This window comes from Ipomoea nil, unplaced genomic scaffold (genome assembly GCF_001879475.1).
Source record: "Ipomoea nil cultivar Tokyo-kokei standard unplaced genomic scaffold, Asagao_1.1 scaffold2036, whole genome shotgun sequence".
Lineage (NCBI taxonomy): Eukaryota > Viridiplantae > Streptophyta > Magnoliopsida > Solanales > Convolvulaceae > Ipomoea > Ipomoea nil.
The window spans coordinates 491,282-506,405 of record NW_017618464.1 but is presented as its reverse complement, the minus strand read 5'-3'; the positions used below and the strand labels follow the sequence as shown (position 1 = coordinate 506,405).

The 15,124-nt window shown below is 33.2% G+C and overlaps 1 protein-coding gene and 1 long non-coding RNA gene across 3 annotated transcripts in view; one reads left to right on the top strand and one right to left on the bottom strand.

Annotated features, from left to right (window-relative positions):
* Positions 1–2,794, bottom strand: part of LOC109147984 (protein CONTINUOUS VASCULAR RING 1-like) — a 4,521-nt gene extending 1,727 nt beyond the window's left edge. Inside the window, exons 1-2 of one of the 2 annotated variants that reach the window (XM_019295675.1) lie at positions 2,500–2,794; positions 944–996 (exon numbers count right to left, since the gene is read on the bottom strand). In XM_019295675.1, coding sequence (XP_019151220.1) covers positions 944–996; positions 2,500–2,646 — 200 coding nt within the window. In that variant the 5' untranslated portion in view covers positions 2,647–2,794. Of the gene's footprint in view, positions 1–943; positions 997–2,272; positions 2,449–2,499 lie in introns of those variants that run through there. The other variant, XM_019295676.1, reaches the window with a different exon arrangement.
* The window catches only part of LOC109147985, a 21,982-nt gene extending 7,279 nt beyond the window's left edge, over positions 1–14,703 (top strand). The window contains exons 2-4 of the long non-coding RNA XR_002048742.1: positions 1,186–1,193; positions 9,730–9,732; positions 14,395–14,703. This is a non-coding gene — a long non-coding RNA (uncharacterized LOC109147985). The remainder of the gene's footprint in view (positions 1–1,185; positions 1,194–9,729; positions 9,733–14,394) is intronic.
* The last annotated feature ends 421 nt before the right edge of the window (positions 14,704–15,124 follow it).

Below are 15,124 nucleotides of genomic sequence, written 5' to 3'. Positions count from 1 at the left end.
AGAACTTAAAGTATAAACTAAGATGGTATACAGAGCTTCATATCAACAAGTATAAATAGACTACCAGGATACAATCAAAGCATTCCTGAGAATGCATATATGCACAGCTTCATTTGAACAAAGGCATATGTCAATGGCAAAGAGCAGCCAACTTTTAAGTTTCAACAATTATGTTGGCAAAGAGCCACTGTGGATTATTACTCTCTTATCTCACTTTTAATATTCTCCCTTTGTTTGAGTTTCTTCACTTCACAATAGACAAATAACTCACTGGTTACTAGCATACCATGATACTACCTATAAAATAAAAAAATACCAGTGTAATTTAGGGGTGAAAATAAAATCTTTTAGCATTGTTTCTCAGTATTAAAATACTTGGATCCATGTTCAGAGAGGATGAAGAGAAAATGGAATAGGTATGACTGAATTGACTAACCAAAAAAAATATCTTCTAAAATGATTTTAAAAATCCTTCAAAGTTTGATAATGGCCAAAACCTTCTAAAAATTAATTATTGTGCCAAATTTATTGCAATAGGCCAACAAAAATCTATGCAAAATTTATCATGGGATTTTTTGAAAAAATTTAAGGGGGGGGGGAGGGAGAGGTCCCAGTATTTATCCCAATGTTTGAGATTGAATAGTGAAGAGAATATTGAATCAAACAAGCCCTAAATATCTTAATTGAATCGTTCCCAACTAAAACTTCCCTGGTTCTAGCTAAAAGTCTTTGCTACATACCAAATTTAATTAGCACTAGATAGAAAAGATCCATTTACGCACTACCAAATTTAATTAGCACTAGTTAGCAAAGATCCTTTTTTGCGGGTAAATACGAGTAACATTAATTATGTATTGAACACAAATGTAACAAAGAGTATAAACTACTTGCACATTGCACTTATACTGGGTTTCAAAAATTAGAGAACAAAAAATATTCTCACCATCCAGTCATGAATTTTTTTGAAGCCCAGCTCCTGGCAACTTTGTAGAAAGTCTACAATGAAAACAAAATAGAGAGAATTAAACAGCTTTTTCTCACATCATAAAGAGTAAGCAAAAATTTAAGTCTTTTAAGGACTTTCAAGAAATGCTACAGTAAGAATAACTTCTATGCTGTTGTTAGAAATAAACAATTTTGTAGCATTAAAAAAATGAGGCAATAGCATAATCACGTCTTCAAAAGCAAGACCAGTTACTACCGAAGTTCAGCTCAAACAAGTTAGTGCAAAGTGGCTTAAAATGTACTAGCAGTAAATTCTAAACGGTGGCTCAAATATGAATAGGACAAAAAGAGTGAATAGTAAACTGGATACTATGGACTCAGTTTGAGTAGTTTCTCTCTCTAATGGGAATCTCCCAGGCTCTATGGGATGCCCTCGATCATAAAGACTGGTGGCCTTTAAATTCTGCTTATCTGCTAGGTGCAACAGTTACAGGCTCAGCTGCAGTCATTGGCAGCCAGCATAGTGGGTAAGAAGCTAATTCACTCAACTATGCCTTTTTTGGTTAGGCCATATGAAAAATGATGGACTCCCAGTTTCGGATAGCAAGGTCTTTTAGGTGATCAAAGGGCCCTTGCGACATTGTATTTTGAAAACAAAAGCAATTTGGCTTCAGCACTTTTGCTTCAGCACTTTTGCTACATTCATTCTGATTTAATGGGACCCTCGTAACAGTCAAGGGCTACAATGAAGTTTTGGCCTTTCGCTATCCATGAGCAGCATTCCGTTATTGAAAAAAGTACAGAAAATTTGACTTTTAAAGCTTAAAGCTTCCATCAATGTTAGCAATGAAGCTTGCTAACAAAATGGTGGCTCCTAGAAAAATGTAGCAACCAAACAAACAATTGTCCAATCTTTGTAACTTCATCTTGCTCAATAACTGGAAGAATCAAAATACTTCCAGCAGTCAAAGCTCCCATGAACAAGCTTCAACAAGTCCAAAGAAGATGCTAGGATTCATGACACAATTATACAAAAACATGATGTCATTTAATCTTCCAGCATCCCTTGAGATTTCTTTCAGCCACCACTAAGAATCTAAAATCACTCAAAAAGGAATGGGTAAACCGAGTACAAAGTTTCCATACAACAATGTTGCCCAGATATTCAATTCGTGTTTAAAACGCAAAGCAATGGTCAAATGAACACAAAATAACAATCAATTGCCGCTTCTTTCAGCCCTCCAGTGACTAAAAAACAGGAACCATAATCCAAACATTCAATATCCGAGTCCTATCCATGCAAATATGCAATTCAAGAAATACCCACCATCATGCAACCCTGACCAACCCGAAACCGCAGCAGAAACAGTAGTTATATAACAATTTAATCCCTGGACAAGCTACACATATGATACCAAAAGGGGGGAAAAAAAAGTGTTCTTTCCTTCTGCTAAATTTTGCACTTAAATTGACAATTTTCAATTTATGCTAAATCAGCACTTCAAATTGAAAATTTCCGATTATTTTTAAATAGAAGTATATTTGTTGTCTCACATATCGGCCGGACTGAGGATGCTGTGAACACGCGGCGTCATGATCATCTCCGTCGACGGTTTCAGACACTGGAATGAGAAGCTCCCTATCTCTTTCTCTGCTGGTGCTGCCCAGTAAACCCATCGCCCTCGATTGCTCATCTCCCATTTACCTTTACGAACTCAATTTCAAACTCCTTTTCTCTGCAGTCCACGATTTTCAACACACACACTCTCTCTTTTTCTCTCTCTAAAATTTTAAACCAAGATAAATTCAACAATAAATAAATAAACAACCTCGTGATATCCTACACACCGTTTTTTTAGGCAGAATAGTAAACAATCTCAGTTTTGACTTTTGATAATACAAAAGGAAAATACATTCATACTTTGAATTCTACCCACAACTTTTATTCTTTCTCATAAAAATTTGATCTTGACATTTCTAGTAAGATTCACATGACGAAAATTGTTAGGACTCTATAATTTTATAGGAGTTGTGTAATTTTATTATGAGTTGTTTTCCATATATATTTATATATCTTGTGGGATCTATATATTTATCTATTAGTATAAATACAGAAACATATTTCTTATCCGGTATCGGTGTCAAGTTTCCCTGTTGACTCGATAGAACGTCATAAGGCTCGATTGGTGGCGAAGGGTTATAATTAAGTTGCTGGACATGATTTATTTTATACCTTTAGTTCGGTTGTTAAACCCATTATCGTTCTACTTCTTGCTTTAGATGTCTTGTCAGTTAGACGTTCACAATATTTTTCTAAATGATAATCTCTTAAAGACTGTTTATATGTCTCAACCTCCAGATTATGTTGATACTACTTGCCTGAATCATGTTTATATTTTGTAACAATCCCTGTATGGTTTGAAGCAGGCCCCACGAGCTTGGATCACTCGGCTGCATGATTCTTCTTGTCGGTTGGTTTCCGTTCATCTAAAACGGATGTGTCATTGTTTATTTATGCACGAGGTGGTTCTCAAGTGTATCTCTTGGTGTACGTGGATGATATCTTGTTTATGGGCAGTGACCACTATCTTGTTAATCTCTCATTGTCCAGATGTCAGTATTTAGATGATTTTACGATACATGATCTCGGTGCTCCGAATTTCTTTACTGGCATTGAGACTGTGCACAGTCCTGGTGGTTTGCTCATGTCCCAACGGTGTTAATATGTGTGATATTTTGAAGCGGGCATGTATGGTTGATTGTAAGTCTTTGGCGACGCTAGCATCAGTGGTTTGTCCTGATGTGGTTTCTACTGAGCTATACGCGGATCATACACAGTACAGGAGTCTTGCTGGGGCATTGCAGTATCTGACAGTGACTCGCGCAGATTTGTCTTAATTTTGTGAATAGGTTGTGGCAGCACATGCATTCGCCAACTATTGATCACTGGTCTCAGCTCAAGTGGGTTTTGCGTTATGTTAAAGGCACTTTAGATTATGGTCTATTGATGCACTGAAGTGTCTCTTCGGAGATGCATGCTTTTTCTGACTCGGATTGGGCCGGCTAGCCGAAGGATATAAAATCTATGAGCGGCTTTGAAGTGTTCTTGGGTTCGAATTTGGTTTCTTGAGTATGCCAAAAAAACAACAGACAATGTCCATGTCCTTCACTGAGGTTGAGTATAAGACCTAGGCTAATGTGTGCAGAAGTTGAATTGTATCTTTGTTGTGTGAGTTAGGTTTTTCTTAACTGCTCCTCTGAAACTTTGGTGTGACAATTTGAGGGAGACTTACATGTGTTCCAATCCTATATTTCATGTTAGGACCAAGTATATTGAGACTGATTACCACTTTGTTCGTGACAATGTTGTTTCTGGTGAACTTCAAGTTAGCTTCATCTCCACTAAGGATCAGTCTTCACCAACCGATACTTGCTCCAAGGTGCCTTTCTTCGTGACAAGCTTCAGGTTCAGGTCGTGTCCCGTGAACCTTTGCTTGAGGGGGAGTTGTGTAATTGTATTATGAGTTATATATCTTTTGCATATATTTATCTATCTTATGTAATCTATTGGTGTGAATACAGAAACATAGTTCTTATCAAAATAACTAATCATCAATTGTCACATTAATACTTTATGGAGTAAAAGTGATGAAATACATATGAAATTTTATATTATGAAATTTTAATGCTAATTTGTTTTTATAATTGAAAATGATATTTTTAAAAATATAGTTTACAATTGTTTACTTTTTGTACATTTCAAGAAACAAAAATAAAACTAAAATTATAATTTCGTCTCCCAAAACTTCGCACGATTTCGTATATTTGTTCGTTCTTGAAATACAAAAACATATTTACATGACAAGATATTTATAAGTACTAGTATTTGAACCCGTGCGATGCACGGTATAATAATATGATGAGAACAATTATCTATCAATAGTGTATTATAGATAGAGATGTAATTATAAAATACAAAATACAATTGGGCATATGCACTTTAACTATAATAAAATAAAAATTACATTTATTCCAATATTTATAAATTATTAAATACTTCCTTATATACAACATTTGTAGTTGAGGACCCAGCCTTAGCATCTTCTTCGCATACAAGTATTTTGAGGCCACATCGACTACTAACTCTAGAGACCGCAACATACAATTGTCCATGAACAAAAACTGGTTTCTTAAGAAGCAGGCCAACATATTGAAGTAATTCATTTCAGATAATTCCACGTCGCAACATATTGTGCTATTAACAACATTATCTATAAAATTTGAAAAATATATAAATATATCAAATATATGAACACTTACGCACAATAATAAATTATACATTATAAAAAATATAAATACACGTACCATTTCTCAAAATACGAAGTGGCTTACTAATTGAATCCCCAAAAACTCCAACCAACACATGCCTATTCATTTGTAATCCCCGTTCATTTCTTTTTTTGGGGATAATTTTCATTACATAAATCTTCACCAATGTTTTCTACATTAAAAAAAAATTATCAAAAAACAAATAAATAACCAAGAACACATACCAAAATTATGTGGTCTAATGGTACCCGGGTTGGACTTCCATTTCTAAGGTTGTGAGTTTGGTTCTTAGTGGAGGCGAGATACTACATTCTAATAGAGCTAGTAGCATTAAAAAAAAAAAAAAAAAAAAAAAAAACCAAGAACATAAAAATAAGATGATTTATAACATTTTAAAATTTGTATTTATTTTATAAAAACCAAATATCGGAATTTAGATTTACAAAACTATCTTTATTATTGATTAGTGACCATATATTTATCTAAATATAATTTAAAATTTTACAAAAATTAATTCAATACTTCAACGAATTTAAAAAAATAATAAATAAATAAAACCCTGATACATGAAATAAATTTTTAAAAAATCAGAACAACCCAAAAAAATGAACAAAAATACATATCAAAAAAATATAAGATGATTTATAACATTATCAATCCTGTATTATTTTTTATAAAAAAACAAATATAGATTTTTTATTCAAAAAAAAATACTTTAGTATTGATTAATAACCATATACTCACCTAAATTTAATTTAAAATTTTACAAAATATTAATTTAATACTTCAGCGAATTAAAAAAAATGCCTAATACATGAAATAAATTTTAAAAAATTACAAAACAAATTTAATATTAAAATTCATTTTAAAAAAATAAATAAGCTGCACAAATAAAAATAAATTACAAATCAAAATAATTACTAATTACTACAAATTAATAACAATAATATCTCAACAAATTATTTCAAAAAATAAAAGTAAAAATATAACATTCGCTAATAACATTTCCATATCCAAATCTTATTAAAAATAACATATACTAAAAACAATATATATATATATATATATATATATATATATATATATATATATATATATATATATATATATATAAACTAAACCAGCCCAAATAGCCTAACTAACCCATCCCTATATATAAATATATTTACAGCCCAGTATTCCAACCCAACTCATCAGCTCATACCCGACCCAAACCATACCCAGATATAACCAATCCCCCCCAAATTAGAAACCAAATTCCCCTCCCCTTTTCCCGGTGTCTTCCTCGTCACTTCGAACAGCTAAGCTCACCGGAAATGGAAATCGTGCCAAATCACTAACAACAACCTACGATCAAAGCTCTAGCAGGTCCAACATAGTGCAAATATTGTCGCAATTCCATCATTTCTATCTCTCAAACCAAAAACACAGCAGATCCAAACTCTACTACCACACAGTTTACCGGAGAAAGAAGATTATCAACGGCGGCAAAGGAAAGAACCTACCCTATCAGGTAATTTTTATTTCATTCTTCAATCTACGCATCTTTTTGTACCTATCTACACACAAACCCTAATTTTTTTTCTCAATTCAAAGTGTAGATAAAACCACAGTGAAACTAACTGCAAAAACACTCCAAGATTATGCAGCACAACACGAATTGGAAGAGAAAGCAACAAACCAACAAAGATAAGTATTGACTCGCATTTTCCTGTGTATTTAGCGGAAATATGTAACATGAGCAGCTATAATTTGTATATGATGTTTAGGTTTTTCGAATTTGATGGTTTTTAGGGCATGCATGTATATTTATCTTCAAATTGAATTGAATAATTGCTTCTATTACTTCATAGAAATATAGTTCTAATTTTTTCAATTTCTCTAGTGTCTAGGTTCACTCTCAGAATATTTAATAATTCCATGAATTTGTTCCTTAAATTTTTAACAGCATCCATTATTTGTTTGATATCAATTTGCAGGCTATAAGTTCATTTTTTTAAAATGAAAACTATAATTTACTTCTACACATACATAGTGTTCCAGTGATATCTTATTCTCAAACTCAGTTTATTGTTTCTAAGATAACACCATGTAAAGATGACCATTTGCTGGTTTTATCTGAGTAAAGAGTAACACCATATTAGTGTGATATATCTTCTTGGTATATGGATAGTCTATTTGGACTCACATATGAGAATCTGTAATACTGCCTCCCACTTTGATTTTGGTAGATCACAATAAATCCACACATGAAGCCAAAGAGATTATAAAAAGGAAAACAGATTTTGCAATCAGGCAAATTACATTTTCTGTGGTAGAGATGTTGACCATACACCCTTATGTTCCTTATGTGTTTTATGCATTAACCTTATTAAAATGGACTATTTGAGAGAGAAAGCCATCAATATTAGAGAATGCAAGACATCAATTTACCTGGATTCTCATGTCGACAATTCAAATACCACCTATCAACTATTACATTCAAACCTTAGAATAATTCAATCAACTCTTACATTCACAATGTAGTTTTTATAACAAAACTGATGTCATTTTTTTGATTGTATGAGACACCTCTAAATGAAGAGCATTGAACTATCAAGCCGATTAATATGCCAAGAAAACGAAGTGAAAAAATGAACATTCAGATCTCTAGTCTGGCAGGTAACAAATGTATTCTTTGATGTGGTATTTTGTAAAACTTAGATAATTACTAACTTGTGTCAATTTTTTAATTTTTTTAAATGTATGAGACATGTCTAAGTGAAGAACACTGGACTATCAAGGGCATTAGCAGGCCAAGAAAAAGGAAAGGGAAAAAGGATCTGTTGAGACTGGTAGGCTGGCAAACAAGAACTGTATTCTTTGGTATTTTAAAAAACTTAGACTGCAACTCCAAATATAAGCTATACTTACTATCTCCATTCCAATAAAGAAATTAACATGTTGTTCTTATTTTCATATAAGTTACATGTATATGAAGAACACTGGAATCCAGAGGACAAATAGTCAGGCCAAAAATGAAAGGGGCAAAGTAATAAGGTAAGAAGTTGACTCCATCTCTGAATGTATTGTATTTCAAATAGAGGATTAACATTACTGCCAAATATGAATGCTTTTATAACTAACAATTTTTTTTTATTAGAGAATGTAGAGCAATCTCAAGAACATTGAAGTAAGAAAGGCAACCACAATCCAAGAAAGAAGGTTCAAATAAGGAGGGGATACCACAAACCAAAAGATGGAAAAATCAGACTAAAGGTAACCATCACACTTCAAAATAAGACATTGTTAGTAGCATATTAAACAACTTGTTGACACATAAACCATTCTAGGCACAGAAACAGTAGGGAAATACCATTACATAATAACAAAACACAGCTTGAAAAGAAGAACAACAACTAACATAGCTAAAAAACATAGATAGTCCCAAAACAGAAAGCAACAAACAAACAGGATAAGCCCAAAGTAAGAACCAATACTACATTGCCCAATTTCTCACTTCTCCTCCTTAATAGTGACTGCCTTAGACTTCTTAGAAACTCCTTGTGCTTCAAAATCCTCCAGCAGATTTCTCTTGAGATGAACTATATCAGGAGCATTAAACACTTCACTGTCAATTCCATCCAGCCCAGCACAGTCCTCATCATTCATTACCCAGAAGTCCTAAAACCAGCAACATTAAAGAACATTAAGAGGGTAGAACCTTAGAAAATTAAACAGTTAATCAAATAATCACATACCTCAGAATCAGCACCTTCATCCACCTGGGGACCTAAACCCTGAGGAACCTGTATCAATGGACTGTCAACCACCACACTTGAACTGTGCTGGGAAACCACTTCATTGTCAGTAGAAACACTAAGTACATGGAATGGTGATTGGAAACTCTCTAGCTGGGCCTTAGTAACAGTTACTCGAAACAACATTACCATTCCAGCAAGCTGTTGAAGCTCAGCTGGAACAAAATCAACCATCTGTGAATACTTAGACCTCAACTCCACAGCTGACATGCCAATCAATCGAGAACACTCTCGATCCCACATGAGCATAGGAGCATCTCCACTCTGGTCAGCAACACGCAATACCACCCTATATCTCATAATACCCTCACCCCAAGACCTTAGACATTTGGGACAATGCATTAAACCATTTTCCAACTTGATAACCTTTTTATTGCAAGAATTGTTCTTGCAAGAAAAGTAGAACCAGTCCAAGTAGTTCTCAATACCTAGGACCTTCCCAGCAACCCAGAATTGACCACTACACCAACAAAAGTACAGCAAAAGATTAATATTAAAAAAAAAAAATAGAGAACATGTTAGCAGAAATTGAGAGTTAAAGTGCAGAAAAAGTAGCATAATACCTGTTGATTCTGGTATAATTCAGCAATAGGAGTAACCACAGTATCACTATCAACCATAGGCACATTCAACATAAGGCCAAACCTAGAATCAGATGGTTTACACCTAAGGGGTGTGTAGTCACTGCCAACACTGCCCAAAAAAGATTTAAAAAAATAAAGAATAAAGAACATAGGTGCAACACAAAAAAAAAAAAAATGTATAAGAGATTACAAATTAAATAGGAATACCTAGCTCCACATGTCCACCCCACACTGTGCACTGCAGTTGTTTTTTTCTGAAAAAAAGGGGGAAAAGTAAACTGAGTAAAAATTAAAAAATAAGATAAAGGTGGAAAAAGATAGAGTATGCTAGAAGAACTTACTCAGCATCTTCAATGACAAAATCTATCAACCTTGTAGATTTTCCCCCAATAACCTTATCTACCGGAGAATATATCTCCACAACCCTTCCAATTACATCTAAAAAAAACAAACATAGAACCATTATAACACAGAAATATAGGTATTGTAAATAGGGAAAGAGATAAGGAGAAAAAACTTACCAAACAGTTCATTCTCATTCACACCATCCTTCTCCAAAACAGCCCTGAAACTTTTAATACGAAACATACAATCTGGGAAATCAATACGCCTATACTGCTTAACAGCAGTATCAAACTTAAACTTGATCATATACTTGTGATCACTTGTTTTATATTTGAAGTAGTTGGTGATGCATAAGAAGTTCCTAATCCCATAGACAATTAGACACTGCCCTCTTGAAAGTAAGAGCTGTACTTTTGAACTTGATCCTTAGGTATTTGAACATGTATGAAACTCCCCTTAGATTTACAGAAGCAAAAGAAAGGGAAGAACATTAGAAACTAATAGCAACTACTAAAAATATTATTGCTTTGAACAAAAGGAGAAAAAAAACAAAATTTACTTACTGCCGAATCATGAAACACACATTCACGACTTCTAATGACTTTCTCATCTGTTCCTTCAAATACCAAATAGGTACGCACAAGACGCAAACGCATTGCCTTAGAAGTCTGCTGAGGATGGATTTCAAAGCAAAGAATAAACTGGTCAGGCATGGTTAACGCTAAGAAGCTTTTGGAGTGGTTTACAGGGAAGTAGATGATCGGAAGTGGAAGAAAACATTAACACAACCTACCTATTTATACTGTTAAAGAGTTGTATTAGAGATGTAAAACCCATGATTAAAAGTTAGGCATGCGCCGGCAAGGAGTAAAAGGGCTCTTTGAAACCAATACAAAATTATTAGAATTACTCTATAGATACAAAAAAGATCACATTGGAAATCAACAGCCTAAACACACACGTTTCATGATTACAAAAATCAGAGTTGTATAAAAAAGAACCAATCAAAAAACAAACAAATCAGAAAAATTCAAAATCCAAAAAATATTAAAAAAACCTAGATATCCTTCCATAAATAACAAAAAATAAATAAAAGCCAAAATTTCTCCAAAACAATTTGGGCGGGATTTGGGGAGCAATTTGATTGGCCAAATCTATGGGCTTTATTATATATAAGATGAGCAAAATAATGTCTCTCAAAATTGTTTACCTACACAAAACAGGATCAGTCATGGCCATATCTAGCTATAAGGCGATTCCAGAGGGTCGTAATTTTTTTTTTAATAAATACTTTTAAAATAATATATTATTTTTTATATTTGATAATTATTATTTTTTGCATTCATAAATGGGTCTTAATTGTAATTAAAAATAAAATTTTAGAAAAATTGATATCAAAATTTTACTGAATAATTTTATATATTTAAATATGAATGAAAAATGACACTTTTAAATTAACTTTTGAATTGAATACTTTCTTTGTTAATTTTTTAGGCATTATATTTGAACAAAAGATTTTAATTACATTTTTTTAATTTTTGGCAAAGAATATTAAAATCCAAATGATTTTGAACTCAATTACCCACATATACAAACTACTACGTCAGGCTCAAATCCATCACCTCCCATCAGAAGTCTTTTGAAATTATGTTTCTTACCTTTATAAATAAAAATTTCAATCATTATAGCAAAATTTAAATATTAAAAGATCTCTCTTTCTCAAGCTAAAAATAAAGTGTAAAATTAAAATATCTAAGAAAATGAAGAGTATCTCCAGTTCTCTTCAAATAGCTAAAAATATTATGGGGATGTTAAATACATTCTATGAGAAAGTTACTAATCAAACATGAGAATCATATATCTCCAAACAAATATAACATTAGTTCTCCAATATAACTTTGAACAGATTATTCATTTAGTCAACTTCCACATGTAGCATATAATTAGACAGCATGGCCATCTGTATGTACAGCCCAACACAGAACAGAAGGGTTTACAAGTATTAATCCTGCCTTGAGCAGTAGTAATAATTACTAATTACAAGAAATGCAACCTGCAGCATATAAAATTTTAAGTGTAAAATACTACAGTAATAAACTACTTTTCCATACAGCCCCTACTTCATAAATTGTACACTAGCATTTGTTACATAAATCAATCCGAATCAGACATGTTCGATATTGATAAGGTATTAGAGTTAACGCCAAGTCTGCAAAGGACCAAAGAATTCCCAGAAAAAAGAGCTTAGTACCAAAGCCGACCAAAGAATATACTTGGACAGAGACTAGACGTTCAATTTCATCAACTGTAAAACAAATTTGACAAATGATAAAATAAGAATGTTCACCAATTCCTTCACGAACAGACAAATTTGGTCTGATAACATCGTTTGCATTGATTAGGAATACATTGCCAATATAGATATGGTTTGTAGGAACATACACACAGTATAGAACTTCATCTCCTGCATAATTCTGTTTAAAGACTAGATTAATGGTGGGGGGTGTTGATAAAACCATAGATTATTTATTTAAAAAATTCTTTAAAACTGAATACAAAATAACTACACATTATAGTTCAAAAGAAATCATGAGCTAGCCTTTTCATGGCTGAAGTATAATTGTAACATACTAAAAGAATCCTTGCAGCTTACTAATAAACAGATCAAATGAATAGCTTAAATTACAGGAATAACAAACAAAGCATCCAAGTAATTGGTATACCTGAAGGACAACATATGAGGTGATGAACCCAAAAGCATATTCGTGGTTACCAATCTGTTTCTTTTTTATTTTTTTATCCCTCTTTTTTTCAACCTTTAGCATCCAAGTGGACAAAGAGAAAAGAAAAAATAAAAAGTAAAAAGGAAATAGAAAAAGCCCATGCAGTGCTTTTAATTATCTCCTCCTGCAACCCCAAATCATAACAGTTAAACTCTGCTCTTCTCTCTCATCTTTCCTACACCTCCCCAAAATACCCCATTAGCCATACACTATGTGCAAACGTAATGGGGGCTTTTGGGGATACTGTCCCATTTTTAGAGAAGTGAAGGAGAAAGGAGAGAAATGTTTGTCTATAAGGTTCCCATGAGTTTTTTGCACTTTTAGTCCCACGACTATAGTGGCACTGGCAAAATTGATCCACGACTTTTGAACTTTGTAATTTTAGTCCACGACTATTGATCTTTTTGCAAAAAATGGTCATTCCGGCCACTTTTCCGTCAAAATTTCACCGGAAAAAAAAAATTCTCTATTTTTAGCTGGGTTAAATGCGACGGCGGAGTACATGTACCAATCCAAAGCTGTTGCCGGATAACCCAACTAGCCCGAGGAACGCCATGGCCGCTCCGCCGCTTACTGACAACCCTGCCTGCTCCAGGAACTCTGCCGTCTGGGACAGTAGTATGTAGCCCAGTAATATTGTATGTAGTCAAATATCAATTTTTTTCTTTTAATTTGTTGAGATAAGTAAAATGTCAATTTTAACCCGGCTAAAAATGAAGAATTTTTTTTTTCCGGTGAAATTTTGACGGAAAAGTGGCCGGAAGGACTATTTTTGCAAAAAAATCAATAGTCGTGGACTAAAATTGCAAGGTTCAAAAGTCGTGGATCAATTCTGCCGGTGTCACTATAGTCGTGGGACTAAAAGTGCAAAAAACTCAAGTTCCCATTTGCAAAGTTTGTCTGCAAAATGTGGCCTGTCAAGCCCTTCTCTATTTTTCACTTCTAATTTTGTCCTCTTTCTCCAACAAGGCAACAATAGACAAAAACTCACAAAAAAACGTTAACCTAGTCTAGATATAAGGGCATTTGCAATGGAGGAGAAAATGGGAGAGAAGGAGGTTATGGGGAGGGGAGACACCCCATCATGAGCATGGTGCATGCAGGCACGTGCCATTTTAGTGTGGGACAGTTGTCCCCCACCATGAGTTTTTTTTTTAAATAAAAATCATCTTAATTATTCTTTTAAAACTCAAGGTAGAGGATAACTGTCTCACATCAAAATAATGCGTGCAAACATGCAAGATCTCCTAAGAGAATGATCTCTCTGATTAAATCTCCCACCCCATATTGGAGATGCCCAAAGATTAGAAATGATAGCCCAATAGGCATAAGTGATGACATATTGTAGCACAATAATAACTTTTCATCTCTACTCATTAATCCCCAATGGTTAAAACAAACCCCCCAAAGGATTCTTTTTTTTTCACTCAACATAAACTCTAAAACCCTCATGGGGCTGTTTAGCAATTAGTTGTTGAATTAGCTGGTTTGACCATCTAATAGTATTAGATAGTGGTAAAAAGCTGAGTTTGTGAAACAGGCAACCATCTAATAGGATCGACACTATTAAAATTGAAGATTGCGTTTAGTATTATAGTCAAGCATTAGCATATTGTTGTTACAATCCAATTGAGTTACTGAAAATTCTCAAATAGAGTCAGATTGAAACACATGAATGTATAAGGGGTAAAACACACATGATTAAGAAGACAACAAAACTCATACAAGGGCATCAGTTCTCGAAGATGATTTAACTTCAAAGAAAATTCAGATGCAAATTACCCATTTACCATGAGATTCATCATATGCCCAATTAAGGATGAAATTGAAAACATGAGAATAAGGATAGAAAACAAACAAAAAAGAAGCAGAACGCATAAATATTGGAAATGATGTGATCAGAACCTGTCGGATTTATAATAATATCAGACCAGTTGGGATTCACATCATGGTATACCAAAACCATTTCTACAATATATAAAATAAAAAATTGGAAAATAAAAACCATAAAACATTCCCAGTAGGGGTTTTTGAAGTGTTTTTAAAGACCATCGGAGCGAAAAGAATAATTTAAAAACATTCCCAGTAGGTTGGCATAAGAAAACACTGGATCATGAACAACCTAAGTATTTCAAATAATGTAAAACGAATTATTAAAAAAAGGTTGAGTCATCAGATAGGAGCGAAAGACAATTTTTTTAATCACAAAGACTATCATTTGAACTATGCACAAAATCATCATATGACTCCATTTAGTATGAAAGGATTTCAGTTTTTTTTTAAATTAAAAAAAAAAAACAGAAAAAAAGTATTCAAAAGAATTTGCAATCAGATAGAA